At 41.7% G+C, this 17,354-nt stretch overlaps 2 protein-coding genes and 1 non-coding gene across 4 annotated transcripts in view; 2 read left to right on the top strand and 1 right to left on the bottom strand.

Annotated features, from left to right (window-relative positions):
• Positions 1-17,354, top strand: part of stab1 (stabilin 1) — a 68,211-nt gene that overhangs the window by 12,304 nt on the left and 38,553 nt on the right. For both annotated transcript variants that reach the window (XR_013077832.1, XM_076743883.1), the window contains exons 11-31: positions 125-201; positions 2,553-2,675; positions 5,652-5,789; positions 6,043-6,114; positions 6,345-6,458; positions 6,803-6,856; positions 7,134-7,214; positions 7,319-7,477; positions 8,981-9,043; positions 9,509-9,601; positions 10,359-10,445; positions 10,539-10,650; positions 11,462-11,648; positions 12,756-12,849; positions 13,298-13,456; positions 14,493-14,588; positions 14,768-14,863; positions 15,326-15,373; positions 15,664-15,791; positions 16,734-16,845; positions 17,219-17,296. Coding sequence is in view for 1 of the 2 variants with exons in the window: in XM_076743883.1 (XP_076599998.1) it covers positions 125-201; positions 2,553-2,675; positions 5,652-5,789; positions 6,043-6,114; positions 6,345-6,458; positions 6,803-6,856; positions 7,134-7,214; positions 7,319-7,477; positions 8,981-9,043; positions 9,509-9,601; positions 10,359-10,445; positions 10,539-10,650; positions 11,462-11,648; positions 12,756-12,849; positions 13,298-13,456; positions 14,493-14,588; positions 14,768-14,863; positions 15,326-15,373; positions 15,664-15,791; positions 16,734-16,845; positions 17,219-17,296 (2,171 nt within the window). In the remaining variant the exon portion in view is untranslated. The remainder of the gene's footprint in view (positions 1-124; positions 202-2,552; positions 2,676-5,651; positions 5,790-6,042; positions 6,115-6,344; positions 6,459-6,802; positions 6,857-7,133; positions 7,215-7,318; positions 7,478-8,980; positions 9,044-9,508; positions 9,602-10,358; positions 10,446-10,538; positions 10,651-11,461; positions 11,649-12,755; positions 12,850-13,297; positions 13,457-14,492; positions 14,589-14,767; positions 14,864-15,325; positions 15,374-15,663; positions 15,792-16,733; positions 16,846-17,218; positions 17,297-17,354) is intronic.
• LOC143328635 (zinc-binding protein A33-like) lies at positions 2,799-5,061 on the bottom strand. Its single transcript, XM_076743901.1, has one exon. The coding sequence runs from the start codon at positions 4,842-4,844 to the stop codon at positions 3,417-3,419; it is 1,428 nt and encodes a 475-aa protein (XP_076600016.1). The 5' UTR covers positions 4,845-5,061; the 3' UTR covers positions 2,799-3,416.
• On the top strand, positions 15,031-15,102 carry trnag-ucc (transfer RNA glycine (anticodon UCC)). Its single transcript has one exon. It is a non-coding gene; the product is annotated as a tRNA-Gly (tRNA).

Here is a 17,354-nt window from a genome sequence, read left to right on the forward strand (position 1 = left end):
CAATAAAAATGTTATTTTTTATATTCTGTGTATTTAATATTATTATATTCTGTGTGTGCTGTTTTTATGTTGAATCTTTCCTGTGACCTTTGACCCTTTGTATGTGTGTGTGTGTGTGTTGCAGAGAAAGGCTGTTCGCTGCTGCTGAGTCACAACGGACCGTTCACTGCTTTCATCCCCCTGCTGAAAACACCTCTGACTGTAAGTCACCTGTCTGTCTGTACGTAGCCACCTACCTGTCTGACTCCACCACCTCAAAGTTTTATGTTGATAATTGCTTCAATGTTCCTCAGCACAGAAAGATACTCGTCTCCTGGATTGTTTAATGGCTCTGTTATTAGGGCAATTCTAGCTTTTTACTAGACATTTTCTAACACAGTCGTCCATGTTTCGCACTCATTATTAAATCAGGAGAGTTTCGTGTCCATCCAAGCCTTGAGGAGCACCAACTGTCGGTGACCCAACAAAAAAAAAACTTCTCACGCTTCACTACTCTGTTGGTTTGTCCCAGGTGTTCCTCCCCTATGCTGGAGGACGTGTGCATCATAAGTCAAACTTTTTCTCAACTTTTCTCAACACCATCGAGCCGCTTTGCACCTCTGACACCTCACTGTGTAGCAGGTTTCCTTTTGAAAATAAATCCTGCTGCTGCTTGTCTGTTTGTAGCAGCGTGTCCGAACACACGATGTCTGCCTCGTAAATAATCAAACATAGTGAAACAGCATCAGCAGATAAAGTAGAGAATGTCAGATGATAACAGATATGAATTACACTCTCCTCTTGTTGCCTTGTCCCATCCCAAACACACACACACACACACACACACACACACACACACACACACAATCGCACTCAGCTCCTCCTGAAAACAGACAACTAGTGACAGATGGTCAGTACAAACTAGAACAGAGCAGAGTGTGAGGCCTCTGGGAGCATGCATACACACACACACACACACACATACACACATGCATCCTGACTGTGAAACCTAAGGTAACCATAGAAACTTAAAAAGTTCGATCTTTAAGGCAAGGATTCAAACAGAAGATGTTTAGAAGAATTCAGAAACCTAAAAGGAACTTTCAGACAACAAAGGGAAGGTTTCTGTCTCAACGTGATAAAAACAATGCAGACTTGTGATTTTGAGTCCGTAGTTATGGTGCAGGACTGAAGAACACTGAATCTTTGCACTCTGGTAAAACAGCTGAATATTAACGTGAACAAAGAAGAATCTAGTGGGAGTTAATGATAACGATTGTTTTAATGTTGAAACTGGCAGAGGTAGCACACCTGAGCATGAAAACTCTAGAGACAATGGGAGCACTAGTACGAGCTGCACTGAAATAATGAGAGCTATTAAGGAGAGACGATAAGATTGTTCATCATGGCCTGACAATTCCCATACTAACACAAGACAGACTATAATTCAGCTTATTCAGCTGGAAGAACTCCATTTAATGAATATATGGAAGGTCCCTTCATGTTTTTCAAGTAGACATTGTACAACTGTGGCGTTCATTATTTTTTAATAACGAGCGCCACAGTTCTAGGAAAATAGATACTCAAAAATAAAATACTGTGAAAATTCTGTCATTATGTCATCTGACTGGTTTACAGACATAACTGCTGAATTCAGGTTCACAGGTTGTAGCAGGAATACTTTTCGACATAACTTGGAAAACTCTCTAAGTCCACACAGTCTCGGCCGCTCAGAGCAGACTGACTGCTGTTGTTGTTTTCACATGAACACTTGTATCAGTAGCTGCCAGTAGTTCCTTGTGGAATGCTAACTGGTCCACATGACGATGGTTTGGCCGCAAGCGCATAACTTGAAGCCTGGCAAGATGGATTCTGTTGCATGATTTTACAGCAGTAGCAAAGATCTGGTCAAACCTCTGCTGCAGGAATGGAAAAAAAGGAAATCAAAGACAGGTCAACCGACGCAAAAAAAAAAAAAAAAAACAAAAAACGTCAAAGTGACAAAAACAGAAAGCCTTCCTTTGAGCAGACCAAATACAAAACCAGGCAGAACTAACAACCACATCAGGACCACACCAGAGGCTACTGAGAGAGTCGCCAAATGGCTGTGGATCAGAGGGAGTTATCTCTGAGGTTTGATTCATCCTGGACAAGGGTGTCTGATGTTAAAAGACCCAAAACACTCTAGGCTCCCAGGTTACATCACGATTATGTGTCCCAGTGTGCCTTAAGGTGTATCTCAGAATACTTTGGACCTTTTTACTTTTGCTGTGTGGTGAAAATGTGTTTCTGTATCAGATGGAGTTCAGTTGGATTTCCTTCTTTCAGTTCAGTTCTTTCAGTTTTATTTACATGAAGTCAAATCACAACAAAGATTATCTCATGACAGTTTTCATATAAAGGAATTTACTGTATGGATTCAGGAACACTTTGTATATGTCTGCAAATGATTGCATTCTGTCTTTCTGTTTTTATTTAGGTCTTGGAAATGCGGTTGTAACAGGAAGAAAATGATAATATAATATATGATAATAAATAAATTCCAGAACTACTTGCCACTGCTGTCTCTATAGGGTATTAATGAGGAGCTGGTGTGTAAGAACCACCTGATCCTGGGTCAGCACCTCTATAAGGACCTGGAGGGACGAGACTTCAATCTGTACGGTGGAGCCAGGTTAAGGAGAAAAGACCACAAGGTAATTCTTCCTCTTCCAGCTTCGTTTCTTTAACCTCTGAAATCTAAAGCAGTAGTGTTAATGTTTAGCAGCCAAGCTGGAGGTGGAACAAATATTCTGGTGATGCTGATGATGGAAAAGTCCTCATGAGGAATAAGTGTTACAGTAAGGATACAACAGTCAGAACAGTTCAGATTCATGATCTCGTTTTAGTCAAGTCAGTTTTATTTATACAGCCCAGAATCACAAAGTCCACTAGCCTCAAGTGCAAGTTTTTACAAGTCTTAGACAGTGCTCTACGTTTAAGTCAGCAGTTTTGTGTTAAGACAAAATTAAGCATTATCCATTTACCAAACTTATGTTATTAAACTTTTAAAAAGTACATATATTTCTGTCATCATATGTGGAAAAAAAGTGATTTTTTGCAAAAAGAAAAAAAAAAAAAGATTTACCACACCATTACCAAAAGTCATAGCACACCATTACGAATATTCTACTACTACCAATAATATACTATTTTTATTAGCTTAGTAATATGTGCACCTGGAGGAACAGGCACACATAAGAACCTGTGAAATTAAAATCAGAGCTCCAATTACGTTGATACATTAATCCTGTAAATCCTGCATTGCCATAAAACAGCGGCCCAGCACAACCAGAGATATAAAAAACAAAAGATACTGTAGTAAAAGTCTGTGAGAACTGACAAATTAAATCTCACATCAGATATTGTCACATTGCTCAACCCCATCATAATAATCTCTAATGGTGCTTTTCCACCATCACAGAAACCTTCACTGGTAAAATCTTCACTGGGACGTGATTCTCAGTGTAAATGTATGGAAACAGGGTGTCAGTGAAGGTGTGTGTGAAGGTGTATATGTGTGTGTCAGTATCAAGATCAGAGAAAGACAGACTTCCTTTGTCAAAATCCAGATGAACTCTGATCCTCCGGAGCTTCTTCTTCACCGTCAGATCTTTCTCTGGCTCTGAGGAGGAGAACGCTGTGAGTTTACCATTAGAGAACAAAATTCTCCACAGTCCAGACTGTAGTCGTCCGTTCATCTCGATGTACTCTCCCAACATCCCCAATTCCCAGTCCTTGTTGTCTCCAACCTCAACATCCCAGCTGTGAGTCCCTGAATTGAAGCCTTCAAAGCTGTGGACAGAGCAGGAGAATTTGGTTCTCTTCGGGTTTTTCGGAAGCTGCTGTTTCCCTCCAGATCTCACACTGGTCAGATCTTCAGACAAGATGAGTTCTGGGTCGGCTGTGTTTGGATCCAGAATCACAGGACTGTAGGAGACCATCTCCTTCATCTTGTTCCAGATGTTGAAGGTCAGGTTGCCCAGGTGTTTGGCAACGTCTATCAGAGCTCCTGAGACCAGCTGTGGATCATCCAGCAGGGGGCGCTGCTGGACTCTTTCCACTGCAGCCTTGTAGTTCTGCAGGAATGAGACGTCTTCAGCTCTCAGCTCCTCCTCTGTGGCTCTGATTGTGTTTGAAAGAGCTGCTATGTCTCTGCTCAGAGCCTTAATGTGCTCCTTCGTCATCTGGCTCTTCTGCTCTTCTTCCTCCCTCAGAGCACTGATCCTGGCCTCCTCCTCCTTTTGTAGAAACTGCTGAAGCTTCTTAAACTGCTCCTTAATCTGCCTCTCTGTGTGTCGGGCCTGGACCTTAATGTATTCTGCTGTTTGATCACAGTTTCCTTTAACTTGCTCAAAGAGCTTCAGTTTCTCCTGTAAGGGCTTCAGGGAGTTCTTGAGCTCCTTTTTGTGATCCTGTGCAGCTTCATCGATGGGTCTGAATCTGTGGTTGTTGTGTGTTTTTGAGTCTCGACAGATGACACACACTGGCTGCTGATGGTCCAGACAGAAGAGTTTGAGTTTCTCAGAGTGCAGTCTGCAGAGAGCCTCAGATGCTGTTGAAGAGCTCTGATCTCTTTTCAGTAAGAAGGCCTCACACAGGTTCTTTAACACGAGGTTACGAGGTGGATCTCTCAATAAGTGTCTTGTCTTACAGCACGGACACTCAAGTCTTTGTTTCCCACTCCACCATTTCTCCAGACAGGCTTTACAGAAACTGTGGCTACATGTCAGGACAACAGGATCTTTGAAGATGTCGTGGCAGACAGGGCAAGTGAGATCCTCTGAAATGGAAAACATTTGGTCTCTGAGTGAGGCTGAAAACATAGCAAGCAGACAAGGAAGTCCGTCACTTCAGAATATTCCTACTTTCACTTTGACTCGTGGCTCCTCCAGTTTATTATGTGGAATCAGCGCTAGGTCGAAGTGCAAGTATTCAGTATCCAGTAAATCCAGTGTTCAGTCCTGCAGCTGTCCTCTCTCAGTGGATTTTGGTGTGTTTCGTACTCTTGTCCTCTCAGTGTGTGTCTCCTTCTCAGGAATCAAATGTGAAAGTGTTTCCTGTTTATCTGTGTTGAGTCATAGGGGTGGAGCTTTGTCAGGACATGTGAAAGTGAAAGAAATTGCCCTTTGCATTTCCCCATCATCTGAAGACCCATGATGATGAGGTATATTAGACCAATGATGAATAATGTTTCCAGATTTGAAGCTGTTGTATCTGTCTCTGAGATTTATGCCACTCTCTACAAAAGAAATCAGAGGTCAGGTTTACATGCAGCTGATCAGATTCCTTCCTTAAACACTGATAGATGTCACTGTTGCCTTCTCTAAATATTACAGATCTGTTGTAGTCATATTTTCAAGTTAATTGTTTTGAAAATGAAGCTTTGCAGTACAGATTGTACTATGCAGTAGTGTTTACTTTCATCCTGGCACTCTGCTACCACAGTTCCCTCTGTGAAGTTTCTGTCATGCACATTGTCACGTGTTTGAAATCAGGTCACATGTCTCCGTGTCAGAGAAAACAACCGAATCCTGGATCGTCATTTCTGTGTTGTTTAAGCGATCAGATCGTCTCAATAACGCGGTCACATAAGTGCACATAAATACACTGATTATCTCTGGTTGATGTAGAAGTTCATCCTGATGGACGATCCCAGCAGACTGTACACCGTCATCCAGGAAGACCTACCAGCAGCCAATGGGATCATCCACATCATCGACCGGCCAATCACAAACACACTTTCTGACAGGCCTCCTCGTGATGAACAGGTGAGTTGAAGGGTCATCCAATATGGTGAACTACCTGAAAATGCATTGACAAAGAATACATCTGCACTGAGGCTAACTGAAAAACAAAACAAGTCACAAAAGTGCTTCAGTATAAACTTTCACTTTTCTGGTGCTCTGTATTTTTGTTAGATAAAAAAAAATATATCAGCCTTAGTACGTTGATATTTAATTTTCATGTCCTCTAGATGATTAAAACAGTACTTTCTATCCTTAATCATCTTCTTGTGTCCAGTTCGCTGATAAGACGATTGCAGAGATTCTGACTAAGGATGAAAAATACAACCGCTTCCTGTCTCTGGTTGATGTAAGTATTTTCTTCTTGCCGATAACGTAACACAGATTTTTGGTTTTATTGAGAAAAAAATCATTAAACATTAAAAATCATCATTGTTTCATAAAAGTTTTTTGTAAACTAAACCATTGTGAACTGCATGTACACCGTTGAGGAATGGAAAACTGACAGCTGTAAGGGGAGAGAATCGATGCTAAATCCTGGTCTCTAATCAGGTATAATATGTTTGTGTGTGTTTGTAGAACTGCGGGTCGCCTCCTCCTCTGCGGGGTCCGGGACCACTGACTGTGTTCGTCCCCACCAATCAGGCTGTGGACCGAGCCAGAGATGGCAGCATCTTGTACATGCTGAACGACGTGGGTGTAATTAGTACTTATGTTTTCATTTATTTAGTGTGTTTGTGATTAGTGCAGAGAAGGTGCAGGAACTTTAAGGACAGGTCTGCTGACATTCTGTATAGGTCTTACTATCAACAAATCCCATGAAATGACAAAAATCAGCAATGTGTTCTCAGTTCACAGTGACATTAGTTCCTATTGAAGATGTAAATCTTTAAAATGACTCACAAATATTTTTATTTTAAAACTCAGTAACGTAAAATCAACATTCATCCCAGCTATGAGTTGTTGTTCTTTTTAAGTATCATCATGCCGTGTGAAGATGATCAAGATTTTTAAATGATATTCTGCTCTTTTTCAAGGCCAAATATAAACTTCAGGAACTTCTCAGACACCATGTTTTCTCCCAGGCTGTGGTAAGACATGCCTCACCCGACACTCCCCCCATCACTCCATCTGTCTTTTGAGAGATTTTGAGAGAGTCTTTCTGTCCATTGCTTTGGTCATCAGCAAAATATCCCATAGGCTGCTTCTACACATGGTAATCTGAGAGGGTAAATTGTCATGATATTTCCTGGTCCCTTTCATATTTAATTAATTCCTGACCTTTCCTTTAATGCCACCCTCATGACAAACTTTAAATTTTTAGCTCCAAGAAACTTTTTAGTTGATGATTTTTCTTTCTGTCTGTAGCTGACAGTCGACGAGTTGGCTGCTCTCCCCAAGATTCAGACGATGGCCAATCAGATTGTCACCATCACTGTGTCTGATGATGTGAGTGTATCTGGTTGGTTCTTCAGTGTCTCTCATAATTTGACTTGTTTCCTAAAAATAGCAGTATTGCATTAACACTACGCACCCCCCTCTTCCCTCTCCAGGGTGAGATCCTGTTAGGCGAGAAGGGCGTCCATCTGGTGAGCACCAACATTGTGGCGTCCAACGGGATCATCCATATGATTGACGGGCTTCTGTACCCGCCCTCGATTCTTCCCATCCTGCCTCACCGCTGTGATGTCATTGAGAGCAAGATCACCATGGTGAGCATAAGGAGGCTGAGAATGAAATCAAACTCTGCACATCAGACAGGAGAGAGCAGTAACACACAGACTCTGAATCAAAGATCATTAACTGAGTAGCTGACAAATGGTTTTGGGTTTCTTGTGATCATTTTGGCTCCCTTTTGTACCAAATGAGTAGTTTCCTCTGATAAAAGGTTTTATGCCATCTCCCAATAAATCTGCCCCCCCTCTCTTCCAGTTATTAGGTATGATTGTGTTAAGATCCTGAGTCACCCTGTACAGGAAGTACTGGACCAGCTCTCCGTTTAAGGGTCCAGTTTTCAGTCCTGCAGAGTATTAACCTCCTTGGTTTTAATCTGAAAACTATTTAAAATGGTGTCAAGGAGACAAGCTTAGCTTCTAACTGCCCACTTCGGGGTGCCTACCCCGCATCCTCTGATGCTGCACCTAACAGAATAGCCCTTCATTCAGATACAGTTGCCAGCCACACCCATTCATGCCAGCTCTCCTCTAAATGATCTGGGCTGTTAGTAATGCTGTTGCTCGGGTAAGATTTATTGGCCAATATGCTCCAAGGATCTGTTCATTTCAGTAGCCTTGAGGAGTATTTAAGAACCTTTAAGGTGTTTATCACACAGCAGCCCACATTTACTACCATCTAAGAACTATGAAAGGAACGTCCAACACTTATTCTTTACTTTAATTTTGATTATTTATTAGCAGCTCAATCTGATTTGAATTTCTCAATGAATAATAATAACAAAAAGTCATTCAGTGTGAAATAAACAAAGACTATATATGACTCTAATATAAGGCTGAAGCTGCTATAATACTCAGAGGGAGAGAGATTAGCCTTCTGGTCAGTACGACCTTTCTCTTCCTGCCAAGGAGCAGAACCTTGAAGAAACTCACGACTCCATCTAAAGTCCCTAAGTCCTTTCAAAGTCCCATTCTTGTTATAGCAGAGTGAGGAAAAAAACTTAACCTCCACTTTGTGATACACACTCAGCTGGAAAGTGGTTATTCCTCCTGTGCTCTGTCCTCGAGTTGACTGTAGAACTTTCTAAGTCCTTGCTTGCTTTGTCAGGCTCCTCACATACTGCTTCTCTTGAGCGGACTTGAGGTTGAAGTGACAAAACCCTTTTGATGGCTATTTTGTACTCTTTTCTCTAAATCCCTCCACTCCGTTGCACACGTCCTTTTGCACACCAAACTGCCAAATTGGTGCTTGTGCAACTTTAAGTGTGTATATCCTTTTTTGATAATTGTGGTTTTGAGGCTCTGACCTCAGTGTGCACATCTGTCAAGGTTTGTAACTCTAAACTATCTACCAGGTACCTCTTTAACCAAGTAGTTCACTACATAAATTATAATTAGAAAAAATAGAATTATACAAAACAAAATAAACAGACTGATAGCAGCTTAAAGGTAAATGTAATGCTAAAGGGTGTGTGTGTGTGTGTGTGTGTGTGTGTGTGTGTGTGTGTGTGTGTGTGTGTGTGTGTGTGTGTGTGTTTTCAGGGTCCATGTGTTCACTGCAGTTACCTGTATGAGACTGAGTGTCCAGATGGCAGTGTTGAAATGGTAAGACAGATTGTTATTACTCCACTATTTCTTTTCTATTCCACTCTGTTCTATTCTAAAGAAATAGTGTTGTGGAATTCTGTGTTAAAGGATTGAGAAATCATGAGTTTGGCAGTCTATGAGCAGACATGAATAAACTGTAAGGTGGAAAATGTATGGAGCTTTCATTAAATGTGTGTTCATGGACACAATAAGCATTAAAATCTTAACAATCAATAAATATTTATATTATTTTCTGACACCAGATTTTAGTCTGTGCTTTAATTTAGTTGGTGTGACAAAAATAATTTATTACATTACTTAAAAAGTATTTATTTTTTAAGAATTTGTAATTCCCTGCATTCATTCTGATTCAGTTCGGAACAATTTTGTTGTTTTCCACAACGATACTTTTTTCTACCCAATGAAATCTGGTGGGCAATATGGACGAAAACAGAAAGCCAACAAACGTGTGTCTGTCTGCAGGACCGTCATCAGACCGGCTGTGAGTACGTCACGTCTCCTCTCAGACACACCCTCAGCACTGGCTGTGCCAAATTCTGCAACGCCACCCGACAGGTGAGAGTGGGCTCAGTTTCAGTCTGCATCAGGAGCTTGATTTTAAGCTTCATTCATCTGCCCCTCACCTGTCATTACTCCTAATGCTGCCTTCATATTACAAGGCGCATATTATTTCGACTGAGTACATTCAGTATGAACCAACTTTTACAAATGTGAAGTGCAAGTGGAAGCTGGCCATCTGTGTTTTATACTCTCTTCTCGTTCCTCAGCTTGGTGATAAAATTCAGAAAAATATGGTTTACCATTTTTGTCACCCAAAAGCTTTTATTATTGACGTAGATTCTAAATGACTTGGAGGAAAGGACATCTGTCTGCAGATGTTTTTAATGGTGATGAAGGATTTATGATTCTTTGATCTTTGTTTTCGTCTTAAATTGTTATGTTTGCTTTATGTCTGTCACTGTGGAGCTGCTCTGCTGCTGGTGTCTTCACCAGGACACTCTTGAAAAAGACATTTTTAATCTAAGCGAGTCTTATTCAAAGACAATTATCACCTCACTCTGCAGTTTCTCTCAGCTCTGCAGAACTTCATGGTGTTTCTCAGCTCATTGTTTTGGTCTTTACTCAGAATTCTTCTGTTTCGGTTCACTTCTGTTGATCGTTTTTGGCTAGTTAGCTACCAGCTGGTAACCATAGAGGAGCATGTAGCTGCTAAAGAGCCAGGTGAACAAAAACCACTAAAAGAAGAGTAAATATTGGATTTAGACTATGAGGTGAATGTGTGTGTTTGTGCTGGTGTGTGTGTGTTTAACAGGTAGCAGAGTGTTGTAAAGGTTTCTACGGTCCAGACTGTAAACCCTGTATTGGAGGGTTCCAGCATCCCTGCTATGACAAAGGAACGGTGAGCAGCAAACAAACACTTCTGTCACTGAAGCCTCGTTTCTCAACGGATGTATTTTATTCATTCATTTTTTTTATTGTTTACCACATGCAGTGCTTTGACGGTATCCACGGCAACGGCTCATGCAGCTGTCAGTCAGGCTTCAAGGGCGTCGCCTGCCACATCTGCTCGGATCCTTCCAAGCATGGAGAAAAGTGTGATGAAGGTAACAGCTCCTCCTTGTTAACAGTTGGAGAGCAAAATAGCACCTGTTAAAGCTTTAATGTGTCCCTTCACATATTCACTCTTTCACTCATTTACTACTCCCTAGATAATAGACGCTCAATAGTTTGCAGTGAGTGATAAATTGAGATTTTAGACACCTGTTTAGAACTGCCATCAGTGACAGCTGTAGAGTCTCACCACAGTGATTTGTGCACCTGTAAAATGCAAAATCATCTGCAGTGGGATCATTAGCAGAAAGTAATATACATACAGGGCACTACATTAGTGCATTGATTTACATGCTCATAATTTGGATACTCAAACAACATCACAGACACTGAATACAGTCCACTATGTAGTAAATGGGGAGTGGTTTACACACAGACTGCCACAGTTATGTCAGCTCATCCTGAAGGGTACAGACCTTAAAATGTCTGCATCAAGTTTAATGGCAGTGCATCCAGTCATTGTTTCGACGGTTCACTGAAAACCACAAATGTCTTACCTCCTGTCAGCAGATGAGTACCTGCCTTGTTTTCTGAAGTTTCACTGGATTATAATAATGCATATGTATAATGTTGTAGTATGTAAATGTGCCCCCTGCATCTCTGACTTTAAACATTTAACTTCTTCTAACAGTTTTGTAAATGTTAATCTGTCTTATGCAGCGGCTGCAAAGCGCCTGTAAACAGAAAAGAAACTGTGAACAGGCGGCCGGGCGGTGGGTTGTGCCTGTTGTGACACTGTTCCTCTGTTGTTACTAACTAATGTGACTAACCTGAAATTATCACTGTGTGTGTTTGTGTCTTCAGAGTGTCACTGTGTCCACGGTGTGTGCGATAACCGTCCAGGCAGCAGTGGTGTGTGTCGGAGAGGATCCTGTTTGGACGGCTACTCCGGAGACAACTGCGACTGGACGGCCACGCCCTGCAACTCTGACGGACTGCTGGAACACTGTCACATCCACGCGTACTGCACACACACAGGACTGAACACTATGTAAGACAACTACTGCTACTACTGTTTCTACAACTTTTAATTTTGGCACCTGATTTTGATTTATTTTTAATCCTGTAACTGAAGTGTGTAATAGTTTGAGTCTCATTTTAAGGAATTCTATTGATAGTCTCTGTCAGCAAACACTTATTTTTGTCTTGCTTTAGTCTTTTTAGTCTCATTTTTGTTGTGCGTTTTTAGTAAGCATTCTGAGGCTACAGCTCAGCTCTGTCTTTATGTTTACAGTGTGTTTATAGAGTGCCCGCGTCACTGTGCTCTGCAGTAATACAGCAGAAAACCTCAGTATATCCAGCTGTCATCTCAAACGCTGGCTGTTTGAACAGGACTGCACGTTCTTTGTCATTTCTGCTCACTTGACAGTATTGCAGCTATGTGTTCTCCACTGCTGAGCAGCTGATCATTCAGAAGCTGTATTCACTCATTGTTCCCTAAAATACTGATTTGCTGTGTGGGTTGAGCTTGAGGTGAGCAGCTGAAATGTCAGATAACGTTAATCCATTTCTTCAGTGAGCATCTCGAGGAAGATTTAGACGGTTGACAATCAACATGAATCCTGCACTCATTCTTACTGAAAGCCTCACAAAGAATAAATGGCTGAAAATAATGCAGTTCTTGTATATATCTAAACAGCTGTAGGATGGATTACCATGACCCTTTGTACAGACATTCATGGTTCCCAGAGCATTGACTTTGATGAGCCCCTGACATTCCCTCTAGCACCACCATGAAGTTGACATTTGTGCTTTAGAGTGAAAAATCTCAACAGTCATCTTCTGACTTTTCATCTAGCACCGTCAGCAGGTCAAGTTTTTGTTTATCTAGTCCTTCATGAAGAAGCACCAGCTGATCTCACTGAATGCCAACACACAGCCGTACTGCACCTCTGTACCATTCATACATCCATAAACCCATCCATGTGACTGCCGCTAGCTGCAAGCTAGAACCATCCAACCCTATCGTCCTTTAGCATAATTTAAAGGAGCATATGGAATTTATGAGCAAGGATTCGCAGGTGATCACTCCCCTCTTACCTGAACAGCTGCTGAGTTTGTCGATAAAAAATCTGTGTGATTGTGTGTATTGCACCAGGTGTTTATGTAAAGATGGCTATGATGGTGACGGTCACTCCTGTTCTCCCATCAACCCCTGCCTGAAGAGCAACCGAGGAGGCTGCGACACCAATGTAAGACTTACTGCTCGTGTGTGTGTGTTTGTGTATTTTGGCAGAAAACAAATGAAATACGTTGTCAGTAAAGATTTGTTTCAGTGTTAACATTTTCGTGACTTGCCATGTATGTTAATTAACAACATTTCCTCGTTAAGTCTGAACCAAAGAGAGAGAGAAAGCAAGTGAGCGAAACGAATGAAACTTCAATTTTAGATTTTTTCACTTGATTATGATATTTGAACATGGTTGTGTCAGTATGTGGATTACTGTTCCTTTTGTCTATCGTTAAGTTCAATAAGAGCAGCCGTCAGTGTGTCCTGGATCAGCTCTGATCATATGGATTCATTTGAAGATGTACAGCATTGGTTAACTGCCAGTTTCTGCTCTGTGTTGTTGTTGACGATCTGACTCAAAGCTGTCTACCTGCCTTTATAACTCGCTCCCTCCCTCGCTCTCTCTACAGGCAGAGTGTGTTTACGTGGCTCCAGGTAATGCGTCGTGTGTGTGTGTTGAGGGTTGGATAGGTGACGGCAAAGTGTGTCTGGAGATCAATAACTGTCAGCTGAATAGTCGGGGAGGCTGCAGCCCCGACGCTGACTGTAACCACATTGGACCAGGACAGGTCAGTTACTAGCAATTAATGATGGATGATAACCTGTTATTAACTAAACAGCTATTAACACTTACTGACATTGGTCTTTTATGCCTGTTTTCTTGCCCAGCCCCGTCTGTCCAGCAGTCCTTGTCTTTCTAAAGGGTAACTGGCACTGCCAGTGTTTCCTAAAGCATTTTAGATCAGAGCATCAGCTCAGACAGACGTGCGTCACTGCACTAAGCCTCCAGTCCTATGCTGTTTGTTCTCATTATCTCCTATTGTCTATATAATTTATTAGCTAGTCACAATGCAGATGCCGGAATGTAACTAATGTGGAAGAACTAAGAACTCTTTGGCCCAGTTTACACCTCTTAAAATGCAATCTGTATCCAGATATCCAGATGAGGAGAAATGTATGTCATTGCAAGGCGTAAACGTGTTGTGATCATAATGTGATTGAATCTGCTTGACCAAATCTGGAGGTTGTCTGGCACGTATTGTGTTTGGATCTTAGGTAGATGTAAACACACCCCGTACAACGTGCTGGCATCTGTACACAGCATACCACTGGAACAGATATTTGTTTTCATCTGACATGAAATGTAGATTGTCAAATTTAGACAAAAAGCAAACAAGAAGGATGAAATCGACATCTCTTGTTACTGATTATACTATTCTATATATACTCTATAGTATATTCTATACTATACTATATCTATTCTGTGCCATGATCTACTCTTAACAAGGTATATAGTTAATTGCTGCATACCAGGACAAGCTGACACAATATTTATCATTCAAAGAAAGAAATAACTTTATGTATTACTGTTGCCAAATTTCCACGAAGGGAACAAATGATTAAGATTTGTCACCGTCTCAAATTGCTCACTCACAGGTTTTACTCTAGAGAGCAGAGGTTTGATCTTTATGGGAATAACAAGCACGCCTTAAAAATACCAGGTGTTAACACAAAGGCACGATTGGATCGTTTATTATATGAATAACTTACCTGGGTACAGATGCCATTTTGATACCAGGTGTTTGTCTATCTGTGTGTCTGCAGAGTGAGTGTGTATGTAAAACAGGTTACATGGGGAACGGTATTGTGTGTGACCTCATTAACCCCTGCCTCAAGAAGAATGGAGGCTGCCATGACCTGGTAAACACACACACACACACACACACACACACACAGTGTATCGTACCATGTCAGACTTTGATATGCAATGTGTTTAGTTGTGTTATGAGTAACAAAATGAGAACAGAGATTTGGTTTGTGATTGCTGTGATAGGTTAGATACATGTCCTGTGATCACTGTCTGCTGTGCCCTCTGTCAGGCAAAGTGTGAGCAAAAGGAGAGTGGAACTCACACCTGTACCTGTCCCGACGGCTACGCTGGAGACGGAAACATCTGCTACGGATCTTTACTGGAGGTGAGTGTTCAGATCTGTATACTATAGAGATGTCCTAATAAAGCTTTTTTTTTTTTTTTTGGTCTCAACACAAGCACAAGTACCTGCTGATCCAAACTATATGTGCTGTAACCAGCAGCAATGGACTGGTGTTTTGATTTGAAAACAATGGTGGCCCATTCTTTACAGCGATGGTGGTATAGTGGTGAGCATAGCTGCCTTCCAAGCAGTTGACCTGGGTTCGATTCCCGGCCATCGCAGATGGTCATTCAACTTTTCCCTAATTTAATAAAGTTATAACTTAAAGAGGAGCCATTATAACTTGCCAGCTGTGATGTTTGTCATTTCAGCAGATGACAGTGACATTCTGCTACTACAACCCACATTGATCTACAATGCACAGTCTGACTAAATCCCATAATTGTGTGTGTGTGTGTGTGTGTGTGTGTGTGTGTGTGTTTGTGTTTGTGTTTGTGTTTGTAGGAGCTGGATATGAACCCAAAGCTGTACAGTTTCAACCTACTGATTCAGGTGTGTAGGACCCAGACTTACTGCTTTGTAGTCAATCACTTATTCTGTTTTCTATTTTAAAGCTGGTAAATAAAACCGTTTTTTCTGTTATTCTCTAACTGGCACACTATGCTCAAACTGAGCAACATTTTAACCAAACTAGTTTTACCCTAATTTGAAATGAGAAACAAGCCAGAATCAATCAGAATCATCAGAAGAGATGCAGCTGCTGTAGTATTGTGGCTGGTTGGTGTTTTCACAAATGACTCCACACTAAAGGTAACATAAATTCTACTTGTGTGTGTCGTCAGAGGTACGGTCACTCCTCTGAGGACCTGAGTGGAAACATCACCCTGCTGATTCCATTCAGAGAAGCCTTGAGGAACATGAGTTCAGACCCGTTCTGGACCAGCCGACACCACCTGCCTCACCTCCTGCGGTCAGTCACCTCCCACACTGAGCTGTAACGCATGCATGCACGCACACACATGCATGCACACACACACAATCAGGAAAGTAGCAGTACTTTGAGTTTGAATGTTGGGTTCTACATCATGTCTGTTAATCCTCTTGTTCTCTCTTCTCCAGAGTTACATAGAGAGAAGATGGATATCAGTTTCCTGTCTTTGTATTCAGTACATGACATGTTAAACCCAGCTGAACACACAGACTGGAAGAATGGCTGTCAGTTCTCTCATCTGATTAGCTAACAAAAGGACTTCCCAAAATGTCTGACTATTGCTTTACTTTGTCAGCTATAATAAGTTCAGTGGAGAAAACTTTGGTTCATTTTTTTACCCCTGAGAACATCATCTCACACTGCCACACCTGTTTTGTTGAGCTCACAAAGGTCCTGAGAAATCATCCAGTTCAGATACAGAGGACTTGAATGTATGGTAACGAGGATTTTCAGAGATTTCCTTCAGGCCAACATGAACTTGATGAGACAGACAGTTAATTAGAAAGTAATATCCACTAAACACCATGCTTGGACGTTTGCTTCAGAGATGTTCTGCCATCGTATGTATGACGGATGGTTGTTGTCTTGGACATGGAGTTCCAGAGTCCCAGTGGCTTCAGTAAATTAGAATGTAGAATCAGAATATTGTCAGCATTGTCCTTTGTCGATGTCCTTTGTCCTGCTCAGGAAGTGTGCTGTTTTCTCTAACAATGTTGATGCCTAATCCTGATAGAACTGGATCCACCAGGAAGCTGACTAACCACTATTCACTGGATGTTTTGACCCTGTCACGGTGTAAATTGGACGTGATGGAATGTAGATCCTTCAGACTTGAAGCCACATCCACAATCTCCCTGGAGCACATTGTGAATTTTTGTTCAGTGAGTCATAACCATTTCCTTTTGCTCTTCCTGGTTGCAGGGCCCATTTCCTGCAGGGATTCTACGCTGTAGAAGACCTGGACAGACTGGTGGGTAGCAAGCTCCCCACTCTGAACCCCTCCACCTACTGGGAGATCAGCAACAGCAGTGGGGTAAGAATGGGGTAATTGTGACAGACCGACTGACGACACATTTGGGTGGATTTACAAAGACTCGTGCAAGTTGGGAGGATCAGTTTGGTTGTGGAAAATTCTCCATCTTTGAAGCACACATGCAAATACCACAGATCTATTAAGGATGTCTGTGTCATTCTTTGTACATCTCCTCTGCGGCCGAGTGGTTCCACAACAATTCCAATGTACATACTCACACTCGCATGCACGTGGGAGCTGCCTTTGCACTGCAGGAGTTTCTGGTAGTCTGTAAGGAATATCCCAGTGACAACAGACATATGTTGAAACATAGTTCAGAATTAGACACACACATATACAGTCTGTATGTTAACTTGTGTTGTTTTTGTTCCAGATGATCCGCATTGGAAACGCCTCCATCCTCACCCACAACCTGCCTGCAATCAATGGCTACATCCACATCATAAACCAGGTGTGAGAGTCAGCCTCTAAACAGCCAGGGGGGCCGAGTAGAGTAAACAGCCTACTGG

The sequence above is a fragment of the Chaetodon auriga genome, chromosome 2 (assembly GCF_051107435.1).
Source record: "Chaetodon auriga isolate fChaAug3 chromosome 2, fChaAug3.hap1, whole genome shotgun sequence".
Lineage (NCBI taxonomy): Eukaryota > Metazoa > Chordata > Actinopteri > Chaetodontiformes > Chaetodontidae > Chaetodon > Chaetodon auriga.

Coding starts and splice junctions, on each gene's coding strand:
- LOC143328635 (XM_076743901.1), bottom strand. CDS start 4,844: ATGTTTTCAGCCTCACTCAGAGACCAAATGTTTTCCATTTCAGAGGAT.